At 39.9% G+C, this 25,696-nt stretch overlaps 1 protein-coding gene across 2 annotated transcripts in view; it reads right to left on the minus strand.

The window, feature by feature from the left end:
- Positions 1–673: 673 nt before the first annotated feature.
- Positions 674–25,696, minus strand: part of PGM2L1 (phosphoglucomutase 2 like 1) — a 77,252-nt gene continuing 52,229 nt past the window's right edge. For both annotated transcript variants that reach the window (XM_084628332.1, XM_084628331.1), the window contains exons 5-14: positions 25,493–25,576; positions 22,047–22,240; positions 21,474–21,663; positions 21,197–21,294; positions 20,299–20,479; positions 16,321–16,414; positions 12,850–12,979; positions 10,091–10,280; positions 8,704–8,837; positions 674–6,279 (exon numbers count right to left, since the gene is read on the minus strand). In XM_084628332.1, the coding sequence (XP_084484458.1) occupies positions 6,177–6,279; positions 8,704–8,837; positions 10,091–10,280; positions 12,850–12,979; positions 16,321–16,414; positions 20,299–20,479; positions 21,197–21,294; positions 21,474–21,663; positions 22,047–22,240; positions 25,493–25,576 (1,398 nt within the window). In that variant the 3' untranslated portion in view covers positions 674–6,176. The remainder of the gene's footprint in view (positions 6,280–8,703; positions 8,838–10,090; positions 10,281–12,849; positions 12,980–16,320; positions 16,415–20,298; positions 20,480–21,196; positions 21,295–21,473; positions 21,664–22,046; positions 22,241–25,492; positions 25,577–25,696) is intronic.

Below are 25,696 nucleotides of genomic sequence, written 5' to 3' on the forward strand. Positions count from 1 at the left end.
AACCCTCCCCTTGGGTTGAGAATAAGACATCGTGTCAATTTTCCACTGTCTTCCCGTTTAAACTCAAATCAGAAGGCAGAAATGGAAGAGACCTGCTGGGGAAAATTTTCAAACATGCCTAAGTCTCACTGAATTTCAACGGGAGTTGCACACAATTTTACCCATCATGCTATCTAATGCAGCTCTCTGTTCCCTACACTTTTGCAGGGCTTTGTCCAGCCTACTGGAAAATGACCCAAATGATAGGGGTTTCCACCACTTCACATTACAAGCTATTCCAGTCTTAGATCTGAACCAGGAAATGATAGAGTATGTTCTCTTCCTTTCAGCCCACCTATTTCTAAAAAAAGGTCAACTATGTTTGTTATGTACGTTTGGTACTTGTTACCAAGAAAACAAAGCTTTTAAAATTACCTCCACTGTTACAAAACAGATGTATCAAGAATAAATTCTATGTTTCCACCACTGTAAATAATCTTGTATATCGTATCTTGGATTGGAGCTGGTCAAATATTTAGGAATTGTTTACATGACAATTTCCCCCCTCTATCAATTAAAAAGCATTTCTAAACATTTCTAAACCACACATTATTCAACCAGCTCTACACTGATTCACACGAGCGTTAAAGAAAAGCTCCAATAAACACCAAAGGATCACACGGAGATTTGCTACTACGAAGAGAATGTTTTATTAGTTACAACACTTCATTCAGCTAAATCCACATAGTAATCCATACAGAAATACTTCAGAAAAAAAGTGCAAATTCTCAGTCTGTATTTATAATACACCCCAATTTCTTAAAAGGCATTCAAAGTAACAAATGGTACAAGAATAGGTAACAGATCTAAAACGTTCCTGGGTTCTAAATCGAGAGCAATGACTTCAGGTATTGTGGGTGCTATCATCTCGGAAGAATCAGCCATCGAACATTCGTGGGACATAGCTGCTATATTCACTGGGAATTTGAGATCAGAATTGGGCTCTGAATGCCCAGGCTTCCCCATGCAAAAAGCACCCCTCTCTTCTCTTGGGTGTGGTAAGACACGCTTACAAATGTTTGTGCCTTTTAGACGCTCTAGGTAAAAATCATGAAAGAAATATTCACCAGGAGCGCTGATTCAACTCTTTGCTTAATCTTTTAGGATCAATAGTTTCCTGAACAATGGCAAAAATCTTCCCCCTTGTGATGAGGCCAAGTAGCCGGGCTTGGTGTGGGAGACTGGAATCCTTCTGTTCCTCAGGCTGTGAAGTGACAGCAGACTCCCTGCAACCCAGACTTTGCAGTAGCCATCACTGCTTCTGTGCTACACGCTGGTGTGGGGAGCGGAGACCCTACTCACAGGTTCCGGACACCACCTCCCTCCCTGCCACGGAATAACACTGAGTTTGGGGCCTTCCATGGAGACAGGATTTGGCCCTTGATCTAAATGCAAAGGAATTGCTCCTGTGGTAGAAGAGCAGTGTCTTGGCAAATGCCTCTGCCACTTCAGGTCCGACATTGCCTAGATGGAGTCTCAAATACGTCTCAAAGTAAGAAGCCATAAAGCCATAGGGCCCTGATCCTACAATGAGTGTGTGGGGGTTCATCTCACTTTAACGGGGCTGTGGGGGAGGAGCAGAGGTATGCCCACACACAGCCAGTTTTAGGGGCAGGCCCGTATCTTTACTCAGCAGGTTACTTTGTTCATTCCTTAGCACTAGACGCTTTGCCCTGCCTGAAGCTAGCAGTGACCACCCTCTTACTTTCCATGCAAAAGTTTCAAGGAAGTTCCTTGAACTCAGGGTGCTTCATGAAACATCCCTTGCCCCCAGCTATAGGGAGCAAAAGCGAACACCGCTGGAAGGGCAGAGTTCAGGAATACTATAGGGGCACTGGCTGAGAACAGAAGAATTTCAGAGAAGGAGAGGGCATGTTCTGGCCCCCAGGTAGACACATGGCTGTTTGCTTCAACATTTCCAATCTCTTTGGCCTTATTTTTTCCCTTTTATTAAAAAAGAGAACTGAAGTTGCTGGTAACCTGGAAGCCTGGTCTATGTGACAGTGGGGGATAAAGGTACTACCTGAGCATTGCAGTACCAGGGATAGCATTATCGCTGGCACCCCTGTGGGCAGGCACCCTGTGATTCTAAGGGCGCATTAGTACATGCCTTCTCTTGTAGGCTTCCCTCTGCCAAAACCCCAAGTTCCTTAATTCCCGTTCAAGTCTTATTGAATCAAATCATGATCAGTGAACCCTGCAGGTGAACTGTATCAGGCTCAGTAGTCAGCTCAGAAATATCATTTTAGTGTGTTCCATTTATTCAGTCCCATTTTAATGGGAAAACATCCTGACCCCAAAGACAGAAGAGGAAGTAATTGTACTTCTAACTACAGTAAGAGGTTCACTTAAGTTTTGCTTTAGGACATACCTGTAGTCATTCAGTGCTGCACTGCCAGGAAAGAGGGGAAGCATGCATTAACAGCTTTTGCTATCCACTCCTGCTGCAGCTCAATATCTCCTCCAGAGTTATGACGAGCTGTGATATTACCACAGAGGGAGGTGGATAACAGCTGTTGATTTCCTTTTACTAACTGAACAGCAAGCACTTCACATTCTGAAGAAGATGGTGCTTATGCAAAACACAAATAGAAGAGGTGTATTATAAATAGTGTCAACTTGCCTGGCAAATTTTTTATCCTTTAAAGGATCATATCCTAGTCCCATGGAAGTTCTGCCACAGACTTGAATGGGATAGAGATTAGGCCTCTGTATGCAGCAGTACAAAAAAAAACAACAAATGAAACTACTCAAATGCTAGACACAAATAATCACTGGCTCTATCATACCTGATGAATCGCTCCACACCAACCTTTAGAAATGCATCTTATAAACAGGAAGCGCCGTAAGTCAGTAAACATCCAGACGAAAAAAGAACTGGTTTGGTTTAGAATTAGTCACCTCCCCACACACAGTTTAAATATTTCTACAATGCAAACAAAACTATTAAAAAAGCCCATAACTGAAACCAGATTGTGCACGCGTTCAAAGTGCTGAGGCAGTAGGTACAGCAAAAAGGTACTCAGCAGTGAGGTAACAAGATGATCATCTTTCACAGTAACAAAAGTAGGGGAGGGAATGGAGAGAGAGGAAAGAAAACAACTTCTCCAAATGGAATAGTAGGGATACTTCAAGCATTACACACATCAATGGAAAACAATGGTAGCAGCAGATTAAACAGCAGTAATTATTATACCCTTAGAATACAGTCATTCTGGTGCCCCACTTCCAAAAGCACTTCATCCATGATGTACTGCTTAAGAACTAAGGGCCTAATGATCAGTTTAAGAAAACCACAGATACTCAGCTCCGCCAGATTCATCAAGTCTCAAAAGCATTTTGAAACCCGCATCTTTTAAGTGTTCAACGGCCTGGTGTGCATGTTAAGATTTATCTAATACTGGATTAGATTCAGACTAGGTATGTAAATAGTGTGTAAAAAAAAGTAATCGGTTAAACATTTAACTGGGGAACTAAGGATGTGGGGGGTGATGTAGCAACCCCATGTTTTACACGGGGTCCCAACTGCCGGCTTTGCGCCTGGGGTCCCAGCTACGGCTGGTGCATGGCATTCGGGCACGCGGGATGACAGCTGGGACCCGGAGCCAGCAGCAGTGTTTAATCGTTAACTGAATTGATAAGCATCAAGCTTAACGGTTAATCGGTTAAACTTTTAAACATCCCTAATTCAGACCAGGCTCAGCTAACCAGCTACTAGGAAAACAGATCTGAAAGCCTTACACAATTCTATGTGCTACACCATACCGTTCCACAGACACAACTCCATACGCCTTTTACAATGTTTAGCTTTGTTCAAACCACACACACAAAAAATGAATTGTTCTCTTCTGAATTACAAAAAAAGATTCAAAACCCCAAGGACTTGATCCTGCTGCCAATGAAATTAATGGCAATGCTTCCACTCACTTTAGTGGGACCAGAATCAAGTCTGAAGTTTAACTTCCATCATGAAAAAAAATGCAAAGTCCCAGCAGCAACTTAAAAAGACTTGCTCCGCATATCTTTGGATATCTTCCAACTGGTGCAATATTGTGAAAGCAGTCAAGCTTCATTGTTTTCACCCATTTCCCCCTCCCCCCCAACATCGCACTCACAAATATACAATAATCAAAGGAAAGAACCCCTTTTGGCATAAGAGAAATTTCACTCAATTGTGTGGACAACTTGGAAATCTCGTTTAAAATAAAAAAAATAAATAAACATTGCTTGTAAATAAGAATCTGTTCGACAACTTCCTGCAGTACATGTACATTCATATATAGCTAAAATACGTATTTATGGTCATAGTGCAAAGCCTCTGTCAGCATGACATATCCAATTTCTGCACAGAAACCGAAAACATTTTGTCTTTATATCTGCCTAGCTGAGATATGTACAGCACCGTTCTGCACTGTCCTACAGAACCTAGCTATAAGGGTATAATAGAGGACAAATTCAAAGGTTTAACAATAGTGGCAAACAATGGTTTAAACAAGTGCCTCTTGGGTTTTAGGAACTCAACTATATATTGATTTAGAGCAGATTAATCAAAAAAGATACTACTAGAGTCCTATAACCATGTTTAGGCATCAGACACCATAGTATGTACTTGTGTGTTCAACTGTCCTACTTAATTATTTTAGTACCATAGTGGCTAGATGTCCAGAGCATCACAGTTCCTATTTTAGAGATTTCTATCACCAGTTTAAAAGACAAAGTGTCAAGCATTATTCTGCACCCAGGGACATGAGCATCCAGAGGACGCTGAATAGGGAAGCAGTATGCTTTTTAAAATACAGTTTTTCCAGAACAGGTTGCTAATAGCAACCTTCCAAAGACTTTCCACATTAAGAAAACCAGGTTCTAGTCAAAGAGAGTAAGGTACTAGTTAGGAATTATATCATTAGGAATAGCAGCTAAAAACTTACACGAACAGATAATTAAAGTAAGTTTAGAGGAAGGATCGAATATTTGCAGGCAGGCAACATCAGGAGCTAATTTGTAGATGCAACTGTAAGTGAAGAAAAGTGAGAGTAAAGGGGTGAATACCCAGAGCCCATGTCTCACCTCCATTAGCTTCCTCTCTCATAAGTGAGCAGAGAACATAGACACTGTCATTTCAAGAGGTTAGAGAAATATTAACTCGATTTCCACATAGTCCTCCCTGCATTCACAAGGCATCTATATTTTAGAACAGCCTGCTTTTAGATGTCTTAATTTGAGATAATGTAGAATGAGATCCAGAATATTTTGGGAGAGTTTTATAAAGTGAAAGAAAGCCAACTGATTAAACTATGCTCAATGGGCCTCTGGTGGTTAGAATCACTAATTTAAACAAGACACAGACAGATTATTTCCCCTGATTAGGTCATCCTGGAAAGGCACTGTTTGATCAGTAAAAAACCAAGCTGCGGATCAAATTGCATGGAGTTGCCACTATTGTTTCACTGTTAAGTAAACATCAGTATTTTAAGATACACAGGAAAAAATACAATGCACCAAGAGCCCCTCTAATACTAGGATATTTAAATGGCTGAAAACCATATACTGTAACAACTTGTCTAAACTAGACATTTTAAATACTAAACTCTATTTTATCATACTTGTAAATTAAGACCTGTAAAGGTAAATGATACCTACACACTCCACAGCAATTAAGAAGCCGGCTCATTTTGTCAGTCTTATGTGATTGCTAATTCCCTTCAAATACACTTATGACTAACAGAACTTTTTGAATTCAAGTCTTTTCAAATCAAAGGTGCTAGGTATTCATTCACTCAACATGAAACCTAGTGATTACGCTACAGCAGAGTTTAGCAGTCTTAACCCTTTGGAGTGCTAAATTTTGAACTATGGGAGTTGACTTCATTATGCTAATGTACATGTGTCTTCTGGTCAAAAGAACATGAAATTGTAGATATTAACTCCCCCAAATCCATTTGCCAGCCATAGCTTTTTGCTGGAAAACTGACAAAAAGATGCAGCCTCTTTATTGGTTTTAAGAATTTAGCCAGTTAGGTAACTGACACACACACGCACACACAATTAATGCTAAATGGAGTTCTGATCTTGGTTCCTTTGTTCCACATGATACAGCGCAAGGAGAGTCACTTCTACAACAAACTGCTGGAGGAGATCTACACGGAACGCCAAATCAGTCCATTCTTACTGGGCTCCAAAAAATTCTCAATCAAAGCTTCAATGACTTTCTGTAGTTGTTCTTCCAGAAAGGTTTTGTCACTAGAGGGAGAAATCAAATGGCTGAAGTTACAGTAATATCAAGTGATCTATCCCACAAAAGTCAGCTCCAACACTTCAATAAACTAAATTTGATTAGATTTCAAGAACCTCAGAAGTCCCTTAGACGTTTTCTTCCCATACAGCTAATTGTAATGTTCGTACTTGCTGAGCTTCTAGACTTAGAGCTCAATCTGTTTACTTTAGGAAAAAGATAATTGAGAGGTGACCTTGATTACAGTATACAAATACCTTCATGGGGAGAAAATAGTGTGTGCTAAAGGGCTCTTTAATCTAGCAAGGAAAGGCATAATAAGAACTAATGGCTGGAAGCTGAAGCCAGACAAATTCAAATTAGGCACACATCTGAAACACAGAGGGATTAACCACTGGAACAAACTACCAGGGAAGTCTCTTGGAGTTTTCAAATCAAGAAGACCCTCTGGAAGATATGCTTTAGTTAGTCCAACAAGTTACTGGGCTCAGCATAGTGGTAACTGGGTGAAATTTAAGGGCCTGTGATACACAGATGGTCGGACTAGATGATGTAATGATCTCCTTCTGGCCTTAACTCCTATGAAATCTAATTAATGAATGCAGCAAGGGAAGAAAATCAAGACCAACTCCATTAAACAGAACAACATGTCTCTAAAGACACATACCCCTCTCTCCTGCTACTCCCTGTTGTACAGTATATTTCCACTGGGCGCAAGAGGAACCGACTCACTCAATCTGATATTAAGTAGAAATAAACACATTTGACCTATGTCCTGTTTAGATCAGTTTTGGCCATTTTGACCCTGCCCAGGAACTGGCAAGAAGTTTGTTGCTCTTTAACCCGTGAAGACTTAAAATATAAACTAACAAGGAAACATTGAAATAGAAGAGCACCTCATCTAGCATAGTATAGTACTCCACTCCTGATAGAGACCAAAGAATAATGCTTCAGAGAGAAGTATTCAACCTCTATCATCCACCTAGCTAAGCAGTGCTATAACATCAGGGGAGGAAGTGCCTTTCTGATCTGCAGCTGCTGATCACGTTATGCTCTGGAGTAGAAGGGCTTGATAGTCCTTCTAATTTCTATCCTGGAGAGTAAATGCTGATACTCTTCTTATCCATTTGAATGTCTAATCCTTTAGAAAAAATTAAACTATTTCTTTGTATTGGTTACTAAAACAAAACAAACCAGCAAGATGTGCACACACTTTGGGGTCTGAGCCAAAGCCCAAACAAGCCAATGGAGTCTTGCCATTAACTGCAGTGAGTTTGAATCAGGCATTTACTGAAGGTATGTCTATACTACCAGCCGTATCGGTCGGCCCCGATCGATCTGGCAAGAGCGGACATTCAGAAAATTAGTGTTCACAATACCTGCCACTTCGAGTTGCAATTGCCCAGGCTCCAGTCAAACAGAAAATCTATTCAAGGTCCTCAATATGGTAAACAGCTACTAACTGCAATGTGTAAACTGGAAGTTAAATATACTCAAACTAGGGAACCAACAAATACCTGCATAAATATGAATGAAGGTGCCTAAGTAACTGACCCAACTTTCCCAAGGGCAGAGCATCCATTGCTCTGATTGACTGTGTGGAATGAGCATGTTTGGCACCCTGAAAATAAGGCCAGTTGAACTGTCTGTCTTTAAGACCCTCCCAAGTTTGAAAAGTAAAATCTAGGTGCTGAGAGTGACTCTCACTTGGGAGTCGTGTGGCCACCCTAAAGCCCTTCCTTCCAAGAGCAACAAACACTGATGATACAGATGGTATGTGGTGGTATAAAATGCTTCTCCCCAAAAAAGGCACGTGGGACACTAAAGAGGAGTGGTGTTGTTTTTTTAAAGATCAGAGGGAGGAGAGTTTCACATATGCAACTCACGAACGCAAAGATTTCATCGCCAGATAACCTAGGGGGCAATAGTGTGATCCCTAAAAGGCGAGTGGGTGTTCATGGACCTCTCCGTATGAGCAGAGCTTGACGAGGAGTGAAAGAAAAACCTTTGCTCCAGGATGAAGGTGCGGGGTGGGGGGAATGGGTTGCAGCAGCAGACTTGTGAAATTCAACTCTTGTTCATTTTATCCACTGCTAACACAGTTCTAGCATTAAGCCTCATGAGCAGATCCATGCATGCCAGTGGCTGGGGAGGCAGTTTAACAGCCCGAAACCCTCAACACCTGTCCGTCAAGTCATGTGCATTGCACCCAGCAACTAGGGTGGGAAAGCTCTTATCTTTGGAGAATGTGTCTCGCCTAATGCATGTTCACCTACAGGTCTGTGGAAATATTTTGAATGATGAGGGTGTAGCTCCGATACTCACCAGTCAAAAGTACTGGCCGGTCAAGCAAAAGGTGTAAAGACTGTACAGAAAAGACACAGATTCAGCCAACCTAGTGTTGACACAATGTGGAAAATGGAAACCCTCACCTCTGCTCAGGCCGCGCACACATCTCTGCATAGTACTTGATCTTTGGCTCAGTTCCACTTGTCCGGAGGGTGGCAACACACCCATTTTGAAAAGTGAAGGTGATCATTTGACTCTTTTTACTTGCAGGCAACACCTAATGGAACATCATCATCATTTTAATCTGTACAATCAACATGCATCTCCCCTCCCTGCTATCCTAAGTATTATGCACTGCATAGAAACTCTGACACAATGCAAACAAGTGATCAATATGAAAATTAGTTTCCGACGACCTAGTGCTGTCTATATGGGGACTTAAGCCAATTTAACAACACTGCTCCAGAGTGTGGATTTTTCACATCCCTCTGACTGATGTAGTTAAACCAATCTAATTTTCTAATACAGCCAAGGCCTTAATTACCCATGTGTAAAACTAATTTTAATTAAATTATGGATATCTTAATGGAAACTTAAAAAAATTCTTTGGTGGATACTTCAATTGTTTAATTAATATTGAAGATTTATCCACTGATGGTATTTCCTTTAAATCAAAGGTGTTTGAAATTACCTTGAAGCTACTGGGCTCTTCTGTAACTTTAAAGGAAACTCATTTAATCAGCGTCTTGAATAAAAAATTGGCTGCAAACCTCTGCATTTCATTTATAGCTATTTGCGTTTAAAACTTTGATAGGGAACATAGCTGAAAAACTTCACAGGATGGAGGCTTGTTCATATCTCAAACATGGGGAGGGGAGGGATAGCTCAGTGGTTTGAGCACTGGCTGCTAAACCCAGGGTTGTGAGTTCAATCCTTGAGGGGGCTGTTTGGATCTGAGGCAAAAAATTGGGGATTGGTCCTGCTTTAAGCAGGGGGTTGGACTAGATGACCTCCTGAGGTCCCTTCCAACCCTAATATTCTATGGTTCAGTTACATCATAATAAAGTCAGTACTTTCGGCTAGTGGCCTTCTGCTAATGTGGATAGATATTCGCACTATTGCAAAAATTGTTTAAAGTTGTTCACGTTTTTTATTTATGTGGAAAGGACATAGGACAGACTTTAATTAATGTGATAGATTTAAATTGTCTGCGTCACTGTATTTTCAAGAAAACATACAGTATATAAGAATTCTTCCATAGACATAGCTACCACCTCGTGGGGAGGTGGATTACCTCCACTGATGGGACAGCACAGGTAGCGTCTACACTGAAGTGCTACAGCCGTGCTGCTGTGATTTTTTAAACGTAGATAAGCCCTACATTTATATCCCAAATACTGAATGTTTGGCATCTTTCTGTATCATAAAATCAACTTAATGTACTCATTCAGAGGCTCAGAAAACACCTTGTCAAAGGGTTAAAATGTTAGCCACTATACTAATTTTTTCTCCAAGTATTGCGTAACTCACCGATTTCTTATTAAGCTGGCTGCTATCATAGCCGGTGGTAACATCCCGTACGTGTAATATACCATAAGTGCCACAAGACTTTGGATAAGATTTTGGGGAATCAAAATTCCGAAGCTTTTCGAATATCCTTTTGATAGTAGGAGGTTCGTAGCACAAGAAATAGGAGGTCTTTGAAATGTGATATCCATACCTACAAGGAAAAATATTATTTTAAATTACAAGAGTCTCAGTCTTCTGCACACTAAGTCTACAGAGTGATCAGTTATCCAGAACGGTGACCATGATTCTCCATATTCATGAGCATACTTTAAGTCCAAGCTTACTTTTACTTACTGCTGATTTTAAAAGATAGCCTAGACAATGTAAAATGATGCACGAAGCCTGTTTGCAGACCCAAAACCACTGAACTTCACCAATTCACCCTAAAGTGAGGGTCAGTAATGAAGGACAAGAATGTACAGTAACCCTCCACAGTCACAGAAATGGGCTGAATCCAGTTGAGAGAAGAACTTGAAATTCATGCCACTAAAAATATAGGATCCCTGTTTGGAGCCCGGAAAATTGTGCTTGGAGCAGAGAGCTGATCCAATGCCTACCTCCATGTCTCTATCCCTGGTCTGATCCATAAGCCTTCTCTATTCTTCCTTGGGCCCCCAGCCTCCACACAACTCCTCTAACTGCTCCTTTCTGGATGCACAGAGCAGCCTAATTCTTGCCACACCCATCCTTTCTTGCCTTTTACTACATTCTCCTCCATTTTCCCCACTGTGCCTTTGGAAAGATATTGTAAATTTCATACCTCTGTGTTGCCCCTTGCCAGTATTACATCTCCAGTCCTGCTCTGTGCTGAGTTCGTCCTGCCACAATCTACACGTGACAGAGTGAACTCAGTTCAGCAGCAGTCAGAACAGTGGCCAGAAGAAGCACTGCGATGGGAGATATTTAAAAGCAAAGGCTAATCCACAGGCCATAACAAAGACAGCAAATTTATTTTCAAACTAAACAGATTACTACTACTTCCTTTTTAGAAGCTAAGCTCTCTGGGGACCTGTGTTTATATATAGGACCTAACATAATAAAGCCTCAAGCAGAATTGGGTATATAGAAAAAGTAAGACACTCATGAAAAATAGTAGTGAACCAAAGACTGACACAATTTTGTTTCAAGATCTGAAATTCTGTGTTTGTATCAGTTTCCCTGCAAATTTCAAGGTTTTCAATTATTCCTTTAAGTGGCCACTGTATGTGATAAACCTAGCTCGTCACAGGGTAGAGCCTAACTAATCCAAATCAAGCTGCTTCAATCTGTTAACTATGAAACACTTCACATAAAGAGATATTTTCTTAGCACCCCCAGAGTTTTTTTTTACATTTCTATAGCATCTTTAAACCCTGATAGGATGGGGAATTATGGAACAAAATGGAGATGGAGAGGATACACAGGGAGGAAAGAATCAAACAGCATAGCAAGACAGATGCTGAATTCGAATCCCAAGGGCAAAAAGACGATGAGGTAAACTAAGGACAACTTAGAAAAGCACAACTGAAGAGGAACCGAAAGCTATTAAAATGACATGGGCAGAAGCTACGCCTGCAGCAAGATACTGTCAAAGATGGAAGGCAGCGATGAAGGCCCTGTGGTCTGCATGGAATAAAGAGGCATAAGTCAAGTTAGTTTACACTCCAAGCACTTTACAAAGATATACGCAGAGCACAACTAAAATACAGAAGGGAGGATAACCAAAACAACCTAATAGTGGGAGAAGAAATCATTTTTTCTAGGGATAGATCCAGGGGAAACCTCTATTCTTACACAACTTTTTAAGATGCCAATTCAGAACTGACTAGGCCTCCTCCATTCTTAAGAACTATCCTCCAACGTGACCTGTATCTACCTCAAGGAGAAGAAAAGTTGAAGTGACCCAGAGAGGTTTTTAAACTGTGATTCCAGCACGTCAAGGCATTTTATAGCTAACGCTTTTCACTAAAATCATCCTCCAGTAAGGTTAAAGGAACCCACACTGTAAAGACTAATCAGGTCTAATTACAAGTAGTTAACTTTAAAAAAAAAAAAAAAAAAAAAAAGTGTGTCCCAAACCCACTTATTTTTAAAATAAGTTTTCAGATGCAGAGCTCATTGTTAAATTTAAAAAAAAAACTTGTGATTTTCTGGAAATCACAAATATACCCTAAATATGCTATTGTCTTTAGTTCCTCCACACCTCTTGATTCTGCCTGGACTTCTATGCTTCACTTGCCCTCCCTCCTTAAACACAACATGAAAAGAACCTCAACAAGAGGTCAGAACTTCTCTTGCAAGACATTTAAAAAAGCAAAAATTAGTAGGTAGAAGTGTATAATTTAACTCATCTAATAGTAGATTGATTATGACGACAATGAACTAAAAAACACAATCCTTGCTAGTAGGGCTCTTTCTGATATTTATTCTAGCAGCCAAGTTTTTATATCCTCCCCTCTTCCCCATCTCCTAATCACCATGTTATCTGTATCAAACACAGTTGACAGGCATCTTATTTCTCTGAACAATACATACACATTTAATGTATATTAATCCAGTTTACATTTATCTGGTATTAATGTTTTATATCGCACTTATTTTGTACAGAAGAAAGTGAGTCCTACTAGCAAGTGACAGATACTGTTCTGATTTTGATAGTGCTGAGGAAATTGTTTGATTACGCAAAACTCAGGAAAAAAAATCAAAAAGGAAAGTAGAGCATGTTAAAAAACAGAACTTACATTTCATATATTTCAGTTAGTTGCTGTGCCAATGTTAGGTTCTTGATTTCCAGATAAGATGCCATTTCAGCTATAACCACAGCTGCACTCACGCCATCCTTATCCAACACTGATGTGCCACACATGAAACCTGACAATCACAAGACTAGTGTTCAGAGCAGTTCTATCCAAGATTTCCATTTGTTTTACTCAGGTGAAGTGTTAAACTTCAGATGCCCTTTGTGCACACGGAACTAAACACATGTCCAACTGCTGCCACTCTATCTATGCATATGCTACACCCATCTACCCAGTAAGCCAGCCACTCAGAGTTATGGGGATGGAAAGATGTACTGAACAACTTATCAGATTCAGGTAGACAGAAGCCTACAGCCCTACCATGCTATGGTACAATTCCCCTCAAATCTCACACACTAAGCAGGGCTGGTTTGAGCAAGTACACTTGTATGCCGCAGGGAGTGTTGCCAGTGATTTAGTAAGCAGCACTAGTCCCACAAGTCAATCATGAATCAATGCCCCACCGTGCTGCCAGACGTGTAGCCTTTTGGAGGACATCTAAAATCAAGGTTTTGACTCCTTGCAGTTGTTAAAGATCCTTCTACGTTTTATGTAAGATCAGGGATGTTCAATCTAACTTGGATAATTGCAATCTGCTTCCCTAAAGTCCACTTTCACTTTTAATTGGATATACTTCCTGTGCTAAACTGATATGTTTCTATGTGCTGCTAATCAGCTGCCATGTTCCTGTGACGTTGCACCCTATATGATTTTATAAAATATGCTAATGAGTGTGAATATAATGTAACTGGAATATGCTTCATGCAAAAGTTCTCTTGTAAGGTATCATTACAAAGCTTATAATCTACTGAGTGTGGTCAACCTTTTTGTATGAATGTATCATTTTTGCATCTGAAACTAGAAATATGAAATATAACTCTGAGGGTCTGTTGTAATTATGGAATGTGTGGGGCTATTAACGGTAGTTTGGAATCTTGATGGCTCCCATTAACCAGGACAATTGTCTGTAGATGGCTCTGTTTTACTTGTAAGTCTTCCTGTATACGTGCTGGCAAGTGGATAATGAAGTCTTACAGTGCCATGTGATCATGTCACCTGAACTGGAATCCTTCGTTAACCTGGTGCTTTTCCATTTAGGAGGGGTGGGACCCCAGAGAGGGATAAAGAATTTCTGCCTTATGTAAAAGATATGTAAGTGGGTGGAACAGAAAAAAGGGGGCAGCAATCATGAGAAATCCCCTAGCTACCACCTAATCTGAAACAAGGGCTGTACCAGGGGAAAGGATTGTGCCCAGACTAGGAAGGCGTCCAGTCTGTGATAGAAGCATCTCTGAGGGTGAGATTTTATTGGTATTCCATTTTCTTACTGTACTAGACTTAGACTTGCGTGTTTTATTTTATTTTGCTTGGTAATTCACTTTGTTCTGTCTGTTATTACTTGGAACCACTTAAATCCTACTTTTTGTATTTAATAAAATCACTTTTTACTTATTAATTAACCCAGAATATGCATTAATACCTTGGGGGGCAAACAGCTGTGCATCTCTCTCTCTATCTGTATTATAGAGGGCAAACAATTTATGAGTTTATTCTGTATAAGCTTTATACAGGGTAAAAATGGATTTATTTAGGGTTTGGACTCCATTGGGAGCTGGACACTTGAGTTTAGAGACAGGAACTCTTAAGGTGTTTTCAGTTAAGCCTGCAGTTGTTGGGGGATGTGGTTCAGACCTGGTTCTGGGTTTGTAGCAGGCTAGCGTGTCTGGCTCAAACCAGGCAAGGCACTGAAATCCCAAGCTGACAGGGAAAACCGGTTAGAAGTAGTCTCAGCACATCAGTTGGCAGTTCCTAAGGGGGTTTCTGTGAGCCAACCCGTCACAGTTCCATCTAAGAGGTGGATGAATTTCCATAGCTGAAGTGTACCCTGTGTAGTCCTTATCTACCTCTAAGGGTTGTCAAGAGACTTTGTTTGTGAAGTGCTCAGAGAGCCTCAGATGAAAGGTACTATAGAATAATTGCTAACTATAAAGGTATTATAAATTACCTAACAGAAAATTAACAGTGTTTTAGAGATGATGTAGCTCTGTTGGCCCCAGGATATTAGAGAGACAAGATGAAAGAGAAGCATTCGACACACAGAGTTTTCTTCAGGTCTGACTCCAAGTAGCTTGAAAGCTTTTCTCTTTCACCAATAGAAGTAGGTCCAATAAAAGATATTATCTTACCCATCCTGTCTCTCTAGTATTTCCATGGAGGATAGGTCCATCAATGGCTATTAGCCTGGATGGGTAGGGATGGTGTTCCAGCCTCTGTTTGCCAGAAGCTGGGAATGGCCGACAGGGGATGGATCACTTGATGATTACCTGTTCTGTTCATTCCCTCTGGGGCATCTGTCAGAAGACAGAATACTGGGCTAGATGGACCTTTGGTCTGACCCAGTATGGCCATCCTTAAGTTCTTATGTTTTAAAGAGTGCTTTCCAAACACCTGTTACTCTGCGATCTGCTATTCATTGGAACCTTAGATAAGACAAGCGGTTTTTGGAAGGAATACTCCCTTCAGCTTATTTGAAAATACGAGGCATTAACCAAACACTAAACAATTGTTGTGTAGAAAAAAAAATAAGCCACCTCTCCACCTGAATACCAAGAGCAGGCTACTTCATAACTGTACTCTACTGGATTTCTTGCACCTTGCTCTGAAGCATTTGGTACTGGCCACTGTTGGAGATGGGATACTAGACTACATGAATCACTAACATGAGCCAGTATGGAAATTCCTATGTCCATGATGTACAAAGTAAAGTGGACCTTGCAATGGAGACAGGAACTTAACACAAGGATGCACCGGTACGGAGCTTTAGTTGAGCTGGCAGTTGGTTATGTACTGTTGGGTACAGTTAGTTCTGGGAAGATACATCAACTGTCAGACGCTACAAATTTCTGAAGTTCTCTCAGAAGACTGTGTTAAGTGACAGTATCTGAACATATCTGGCAAGTAGATTAATTTACTTTTCAGTAAGGTGATCAAAAATAGAGTTAGTAAGTGGTTTGGTAAGCAAAAAGTTTAAAAAAAAAGCAAAGCAAAGCAAAAATTCAACATCTATTACAGAGAATGTTATCAACTGAACTGAAGACTGGACATTAGCTCAGTCTGGTCCATCAGGACTCTGTATGGATGCTACAGATCTTCTTACTGTTTTGTTAGAAGTTCAAACAATGTCACAGTCCTTCACTGTGACTCAACCAGTAGCATCCACACAGCATTTGATAGGACAGTGACTGCCATTCTGTTAACTAACGTTAACAAGGAGTTCAACAAAATGCAAAGAGGAAAACTAAAGAGAAACAAATCCTATGGGATTCCCTGTCACGACCAAGGTACATTAGCACAGAAAATATTGTTTACTAGCTTTCCACATTAAGATATTTTAGAATACATTATTGTACATACCAATAGACTCTTCAAATGCAAAAAGAACTTCTTTCCCACTGTTTAGGAGATCTTTTACTCTACTTCCAATCCATTTAAAACCAGGCAGTGTTTCCTGAAAATGAAGAGGCCACCCAGTAAGAGCTATTTTTTTTTCCAATACAACAGTATCATGGAACAAGGGAAACATTTGCTGCTTTCACATAAAAAAACACCTTTCACCCCCAGATGCATTCTTGTATGAAGTCTTAAGTACAAGGCCTGGAATGTCAGAAAACCGGAAAAAGTAAAATGATGCAAAAGGACTTCATGATCAACAGGACCAAAGAATGCTGATAAACCAAATAAACAGAAGAATGGCCATACTGGGTCAGACCAATGGTCTATCTAGCCCAGTGCAAGAGGCTTCAGAGGGAATGAACAGAACAGGGCAATTTATCAACTGACCCATCCCATTGATCAGTCCCAGCTTCTGGCTGTCAGAGGTTTAGGGACAACCAGAGCTTGGGGTTGCATCCCTGACCATCTTGGCTAATAGCCATTAATGGACCTATCCACCAGGAACTTATTTAATACTTTTTTGAACCCCATTATACTTTTGGCCTTCACAAAATCTCTTGGCAACAAGTTCCACAGTTGGCTCTGCGTTATGTGAAGAAGTACTTCCTTATGTTTGTTTTAAACCTGCTGCCAATTAATTTCCACTGAGTGACCCCTGGGTTCTTGTGTTATATGCTACTAACACTTCCTTATTCACTTTCTCCACACCAGTCATGATTTTATAGACCTCTGTCATACCCGCACCCTTAGTCATCACTTTTAGAAGATGAACAGTCCCAGTCTTTTTAACCTTTCCTCATACAGAAGCTCTTCAATACACCTAATCATTTTGGTTGCCTCTTTCTCTCCCTTTTCCAATTCTCATATCTTTTTTGAGATGGGCTGACCAGAACTGCACGCAGTATTCAAGGTGTGGATGTACCATGGATTTATATAGAGGCAATATGATATTTTCTGTCTTATTATCTACCCCTTTCCTAATGATTCCCAACGTTCTGCTTGCTTTTTTGATTGCTGCTGCAAATTGAGTAGATGTTTTCAGAGAACTATGCACAGTGAGTATTCACCCACGAAAGCTCATACTCCAATACGTCTGTTAGTCTATAAGGTGCCAGAGGACTCTCTGCCGCTTTTACAGATCCAGACTAACACGGCTACCCCTCTGAAGCTATTCACAGTGACTCCTAGATCTCTTTCTTGAGTGGTAACAGCTAATCCAGACCCCATCATTTTGTATGTATAGTTGGGATTATGTTTTCCAATATGCATTACATTTCATTTATCAACATTGAATTTCATCTGTCATTTTATCACCTAGTCACCCATGTTAGTGAGATTCCTTTGTAACCCTTGGCAGTCAGCAGTGGACTTAATTCTCTTGAATAATTTTGTATATTCTGCAAGCTATGCCAACTCACTGTTTACCCCTTTTTCAGATCATAATTATGAATATATTGACTGGCACAGGTCCCAGTATAGATCTTTGGGGGACCCTGCTGTTTACTTCTCTCCATTGTGAAACCTGACTATTTATTCCCACCTACCCATTTATTTCCTATCTTTTAACCATGAGAAGACCTTCTCTTTTATCCCAGCACTGCCTACTTTGCTTAAGAGCCTTGGTGAAGGACCCTGTCAAACGCTTTCTGGAAGTCCAATACACTATATCCACTCGATCACCCTTGTCCATGTTTGTTGACCCCTTCAAAGAATCCTAATAGATTGGTGAGGCAGGATTTCCCTTTACAAAAGCTGCACTGACTCTTCCAACATATTGTGTTCACCTGTGTGTCAGATAATTTTGTTCTTTACTATAGTTTCAACCAATTTGCCTGGTACTGAATTTAGGCTTATTGGCCTGTAATTGCCAGGATCACCTCTGGAGCTTTTTTTAAATTCAGTGTTACATTAGCTAACCCCTCAGCATCTGGTACATAGGCTGATTTAAGCAATAGGTTACATACCAGTTAGTAGTTCTGCAATTTCATATCTGAGTTCCTTCAGAACTCTTGGGTAAGCCATCTGGTCCTGATGATTGTTTAATTTATCAATTTGTTCCAAAACCCACTCTACTGACCCCTCAATCTGGAACAGGTCCTCAAATTTGTCACCTAAAAAGAATGGCTGAGGTGTGGGAATCCCTCTCATATCTTTGGCTTTAAATGCAGATGCAAAGAATTCATTTAGCTTCTCCGTAACAGCCTTGTTTTCTTTGAGTGCTCTCCTTTAGCACCTCCATCATCCAATGGCCCCACTGACTGGCAAGATTCCTGCTTCTGATGTATTTAAAATTTTTGCTGTTAGTTTTTATCCTTAACTAGTTGCTCTTCAAATTCTCTCTTGGCCAGCTTTATTATACTTTTACACTTGACTTGCCAGAGTTTATGCTCCTTTCTAAAGAGTAAGATCAATAAGAGACCCCAATCCAAGCTGTTTTGTCAATTAACCATGCTTAAACCCAGCAAAATCTGTTTAAAGCCAGCAAACAAAGAGGCCAACACACTCAGTTTAGACTATGAATCTAAGGCACAGTGTTTCAGAATAGCATTCACTACTGCATATGTAAGCAACACAAAAATAAATACTTGTTATAGCCTCCCAAAAAAAGATTTAGCTCTTATGAGGAGCCCGATGGAACAGGAGCTGGCAAATATGCACAGCAGAAAGCTAAAATCTCCTTTTAAGAGATCTGACAGAAGTACAAGATTAACAGAAGGACAAGTGGTAATGATATAGTAGCAGTCCTGAGTGAGAGAAATATTACTCTCTACCTACAAAAAGGGGAAATTCTGTATCATGACTGATATTTAAGGATAGAAATTTCAAACCAGATTAGTATTTCTGAACTCTCGAAAGAAATTATAAAGCCTGGTCATATATATTTCTATAATCAATATTTTCCAACTCAAAATACAGTATTTAGTAACAGACACCAGAATTTTCACTAGAGGGCAACAACACTTAAGTTGATTAATAGCACAATAGTACAGTCATTTTATACATTTTTTAGCTCTTCATTGTTTGGCAAAATAGATAGAAAAAACCTCCCAGAGTTCTCATCTGGTCTCAACTGACAACTATATTAAACAAGACTTGAATCTTATTTAGTATATTATGTCAAACATGTTTTTTATGTTCTTGTCTCAGCTGCGGATATTCACAGAGCTCTAGGAAACTGAGCAAGATCCATTGTTGGTGTAGGATCAACAAGAAAAGTTGTTCCCTTCACAGCACCCCCGCATTTTTTTATTTAGAACTCGAAGGGCACAAAGTAAAAGGTATTTACAGTGTAGAAGAGTTCTGATCAAGTTATGACAATTTTTAACTAAAATCTAGTTCAAAAACCTCACATGCCAAATTAAAATACAAGTACTGTTCAAGTCAATTTAAACCCCACTGAGTAGCTTTCATGTCATAGATCTAAGAGAGCAACAGTTTCTGCATTATGCACTCTGGAAATCCCATAGCTTCTCTCCTTCCTCCCTCCCCCTCCTTCCCCCCACAATCAAAAGGGATTCCCCTCCTCAAGGCAAAGTTTTGAGTTATTAGACCCATCTGAGGATAGTGGACCTAAAATTAATCTTGCAATTCTTTAGGGGTGGGGGGGCATCACACTGCCTCACAAGACCACCTCCCAGCTCTTCACAGACAGAGATTACAGTCTGCATACTCTGCAACATGGATTAGCAAGTAATACACATGCTAATCTTCAAGGTAGACAAATGAGATCTAATGGGTAAACTGGCAGTGCCAAAAGAAACACTGAGTAAAAATCCTCAGTCAACAGCAGCAAAAGAGTAATTTGTGTCTGGACTTTTTGGAGGTGTAGGTAATGAGGCAACTACAAAAACCTGTGGCAATCAGTTATGATAGCAATGGCTATTATATTCTTCCTGAATATAACTCCTGGGGATTATAAGACACACAAGCCACCCTTACTTCAAAGTGAAACCCTTCTTGAAGTGCAATCGCCTTCAGAATTTTAGAGGAGACTGTGGTTGCTAACATGTAAATGTTCTTCACATCAGCTTCTTTGGAATGGTTCACCTTCCAGCTCCTGAACATCCACCACCCAAACAAAGCTGCCAGCTCGTTGCCGGTAAACACCTTCCAACGACCACTGCAAACAGGATGGAAACAACATCAAACAGTTCCTTCAAGTTTCTCAGAAGCATGCATTAAGAGTCAAAGACTGTACAACATATTCTGCAACCACTGGAACAGTGAACAATTGAATGTGTCATTCTACCTTGAAAAGTAGCGCCATGAACAGCACACTAACAGGGTTCTGTTACCTTGTCTCAATGTTTCCAGACCAAATTTTCTGTTTACAAGTGTGGTCTCCCTGTTACCAACCCTTCAAGCAAGATAAATGAACCAGAAAGAACCTATCAGCAATTCACACTCCACCCTCAATTACACCTGTGCAACCCCTTTGTCTTCAACTGAGTTCCACAAGTGAAGGGGTGGCCCAGGATTTGGCCCTGCTATTGGAACAAAGTTAACAATTCTGTTGAGAATTCAGCGCGGTATACAGGAGTCAAAAGGTAGTAAAAGTATATGGTCATCAAAGGTGCTATGCTTACAATCAGTCTTCATAACAGATCTTTAGTGAAAGGTTTTAACTAATCTTGCTTAAAATGCATCATTAAGATAAAAATGTAAGAAAAAATGAAGACTAAAAATAAATCTCAATATGATCAAATGTCACGTTGTTAGGGATGGTGGAATAAACTGGGAAATCTAAGTGACAATCAACATCAGAGGATGGAGTAGTTAGTTCCCCTTCCCCTTTTCTCTCAAAGGCAAGGTTAAAAAGAAAGGTCCCATTTCTTACTTCTCTTGTAGTTCTGCCACCGCCAATCTGTCTGCATCAGGATCAGTGGCCACAACCACTCTGGCGCTTTCTTTCTCCGCAAGCCTCAGAGACAACTCCTGAAAAAGGCGATTTAGCCATTATATGCAAATAGTCAAATTCATTTGTGGTCCTCAAGTGTATTAACTCTGCTGAAATTCACACACACACCCAGGTCTCTGACTTTATTGCATTACCATTTCAAAACAAGTGGAAACCCAACTGAAAAACAAAGTGACTGAACTAAAAAACTAAATACCAGCACAGATTCTCCTTCTTCAGGATTTGGACATTTAACGGTAGAAAAATCTGGATCTGGATCTTTTTGTTCAGGTACTGGAATGGGAGGCTTAAAGCCAAATGCTTTAAAAGCCAGCTGGACATAGTCATGTCCAACGCCATGGAAAGATGTATGAATGAACTTCAAGTTGGTCTTTGTGTTCAGTTCCCTGAAAAAGAAAAGAGACTTCAATTAACATTATAGGTTATTTCACAAAATGCTGTGACATCATGAACCATGGTGAAATGCCAAGACAACATGACTGAAGTTTACGATAAAGTTGTTCTTTCTCCAGATGTCTTCAAAAAAATGTGAAAAAGGAAAGTTTCAACTGTAGGCATTCAATAAAGATTGCTGGCTCAATTCTTCCTCACTCTGGAAACTGGGATCTCTGCTGCTTGACTGGTTGCATATAGTACTTTTCCAACCCTTATTTTTTAAGGTTTGACCTACATTTGTCATTGCTGGTCAGAAACCATTACACTTTGACAAGTTTCTGAAGTGAACCCTGCATTAGAGTGTGGGAGTTGTTATATTCTTCTCATACACCACCTGTGATAGCAGATCTTTTTCAGATCTTCCATATAGCTTTTAGAAATTTCCTCCAGAGGATCTCGTGTAAGAGGACTGGTGTCTACTAGATTCTCATTCCAGGAACCATTCCATGGTTCAACACATTCTTCTATACATTTCAGGATCTCTTTGTCATGAGGAGATGTGATCTGAGCTCCATTTTCCCAATAAACCTGGCATAAAAAAAATTGACACTTAGAACTGTGTGTTACATGGGCAAGAAACTTGTAGCAAAGCACAGTATCAGACTGGTTTAGTTCTCCAGAACTTTTTTGGGATCACTCAGGCCAAAGGTTTCAAGTATCTAATTTTAGATACGTAAATTCATAATTAGGTGACTGATTTCAGAGTTCTTGAACACCCAGGCCCCCAACTGAAATCAGACTATGGACGCCTAAAATCAGGTACCTATGTTTTAAAATTAGGGCTGTCAAGCTATTAAAAAACTTAACTGTGATTAATCGCACGATTAATCATGCTGTTAAACCCTAATAAGAGTACTGTAGTGCATCTCTTTACCATGTAAGTTGAATTTACAAATGTAAATTATGTACAGAAACCCCTGCATTCAAAAATAAAACAATGTAAAATTTTAGAGCCTGAAAGTCCACTCAGTCCTACTACTTCTTCAGCCAATTGCTCAGACAAACAAGAAGGTTGATTTTCTTTTTTTGGTGATTTGGGTTCTGTAGTTTCTGCATGGGAGTGTTGCTCTTAAGTGAAATCTGCAGTGAAAGTGTTCTTAAAATTAACATGTGCTGGGTCATCATCCGAGGCTGCTCTAACATGAAATATATGGCAGAATGTGAGTAAAACAGAGCAGTGGACATGTAATTCTCTCCAAAGGAGTTTAATCACAAATTTAATTAACGCATTATTTTTTTAACGAGCGTCATCAGCATAAAATCACGTCCTCTGGAATGGTGGCCAAAGCATGAAGGGGCATGCGAGTGTTTAGCATATCTGGCACATACATACCTTGCAATGCTGACTACAAAAGTGCCATTCAAATGCCTATACTCACTTTCTGCTGACATTGTAAATAAGAGCATTATATCCTGTAAATGTAAACAAGCTTGTTGGTCTTAGCAATTGGCTGAACAAGAAGTAGGACTGAGTGGACTTGTAGGCTCTGAAGTTTTACACTGTTTTGTTTTTGAGTACAGTTATGTAACAAAAAAAAAATCTATATTTGTAAGCTGCTCTTTCAAGACAAGGAGATTGTACTACAGTACTTGTAAGAGGTGAATTGAAAATTACTATTTCTTTTGTTTATCATTTTTACAGAGCAAATGTTTGTAATCAAAAATAATATACACTTGGATTTCAGTTACAATACAGAATACAATATATATGAAAATGTAGAAGAACATAAAATATTTAATAAATTTCAATTGGTATTCTATTGTTTAACAGTGCGATTAAAACTGTGATTAATCGCAATTCATTTTTTTGAATTGTGATTAATTTTTGAGTTAATTACGTGAGTTAACTGCGATTAATTGACAGCCCTATTTAAAATATTAACCTCGAAGTCCTATATGAAGAAAATCAACCACCACTTTTATAAAATCCTACTTCCTTTAAAAAAGCACCACTCCCACCCAGGGCCACATTTTTAGATTAGAAATGAATGAGATCAAGATAGACAAGCAACGTCCAAGATGTGATGCTTTGTTCCATAACTGAATCCAGTTGAAGGGTCACACTGTCATCCAACCAAGTCAAATCCTCAAAAATTACTGACACAAGTAGCTGCTCTTTGTACCACACATGTGAATGCAGTGGGAGCTTAAAAAACAAAGCAACTGGGAAACCCAAGGATAAGGAGCCTGGGTGATGATAAATACAATGCAGGTCTACTTCTTTTGGAAAAAAGGCAAATCAAGTACTTCATATGGACAGCAGCACTGAGGCCAACACCCCAAATGCTGACTTCAACTCTTATTTTGAATTGCTCCATGTAACCCCTGCTCATTATCTTGTGTATTAAGTTTTCAAAGGTTAAATGCATATTTTTAAATGTACAGTCAAGTTCAAACCCTGACACGTTGGACAGGCTTCCACAAAGAATTACAAAAAGAGGAAATACAGCATGCATTGTTCGAGCAATATGTAATATTGTGGCTGAATACAGTGCTCCAAATTAATCAAAGATGGAAGTGACAAATGGAGCCACCAATTAAACAGAACAGAATCTCAAAAGTAACTCCAGTATACAAGGTATTTTAAGTAAGTCCTCCCAGTACTGATCTTTTTTTAGACTACGTTCTAGACAAAATTCTCTAGAAAGGTTGGGCTCAGTTCTAACCTCATTTTCAGACTATCAGCTTGGGGAGGGAAAGTACTTTACTTCAGATGCTTGCGTCATCTATGTGTAATGAATGGCAGAGGAACAGAGTTGCAAACTTTCCCCTCATCTGTATTCAAGACCTATAGTGGACTTGAAGTGGAAACTTCCTTGCTTCTGTTCTCAGAAAACTGGGGGTATAATTCAGAAGCCAATAAAATAGAGCAATTATGTGAAACTATTTTTCCTTCTAATGGGTATAGACAGAAAAACTCCAGAAGTCGTCTCATATATTAGATGTTTACAAAGTGCCAGTTGTTGTAGCATCTTAGTGTTTCTCAAATGCAGTCACCAGGGCCTTTTCTTGCGGCCACAGCCTCCTGGGCTGAGTGTGGCACAGAGCAGTGGCCCCAGTCCCAGGGCCACCAGCAGCGGGTTGGGCCCTGTCCCCCTCCAGAGACACAAATGCTGGAGGTGCAGGCAGCTGGTGAATTCCACACTTTCCTGGGGGTAGGGGAGGCAGGCTTCGTCCAGGGGCTCCAGGCTCTCTCCACGCGCTGGCAGGCTCTGGTTCCAGGCTCTGGCCCCAGGCTCACCACGCCCATCATCGTTCCTGGGCCCCGCTGCCTCCCTCCCCATCCAGGGCTTAATTTGTCCCAGGGCTTGCTGGAGCTGAGTAAGTCTGCTGTGAAAAGTGATATTAAACATACAAAGATCACTTTTCACAGCAGAAGACTTACCAGCTAGCAAGTTTTAGAATTAAAAAAAGCGCAACCTAAAAAGCAAAAGAAACAACAAAAAGACAAGAACATCCAAAGCACTTTCTATGTGTTTCTATTTTGTTTAGATCCAATAAAGAACAGAGACAACTGTAAATTATTTTTACTACTGAGTCTGAAAAAACCCTACATGAATAAATTACAATAATTTGGATATGAACATATTTATTTGTTTTTTCTAAAGTTAATTAAGTATTTTAGGAAAAATTGTCAGCATGGCCACCAGCAAGAGTTGGCCACACTCTGAGGCCATCAAAAAATGTGTTGGGAGATCCCTTGATCTAGGTGACATACACTGTATACTTGGTAAATCAACTTCTTTCACAAATTTGCAAAAATAAGAGCACAGGGCTTACCTTGTATCCATTGTCCTCCTTACGGTTATGTGATGCTGTGATCATCACACCAGCTGCAGCTTTGAGTTGCTGAACAGCATAGGGCTGAAAGACAAAAGCAATTTAAGTTCACTATTTCTGAGCTGACATAAATACATAAAGGTATAAAGTCAGTTAAGGGGTAAGTATTATAGGTTCTTAAAATTTCACAGGCTGATTTCAAAG

This window comes from Lepidochelys olivacea, assembly GCF_965140295.1.
Source record: "Lepidochelys olivacea isolate rLepOli2 genome assembly, chromosome: 1".
Lineage (NCBI taxonomy): Eukaryota > Metazoa > Chordata > Testudines > Cheloniidae > Lepidochelys > Lepidochelys olivacea.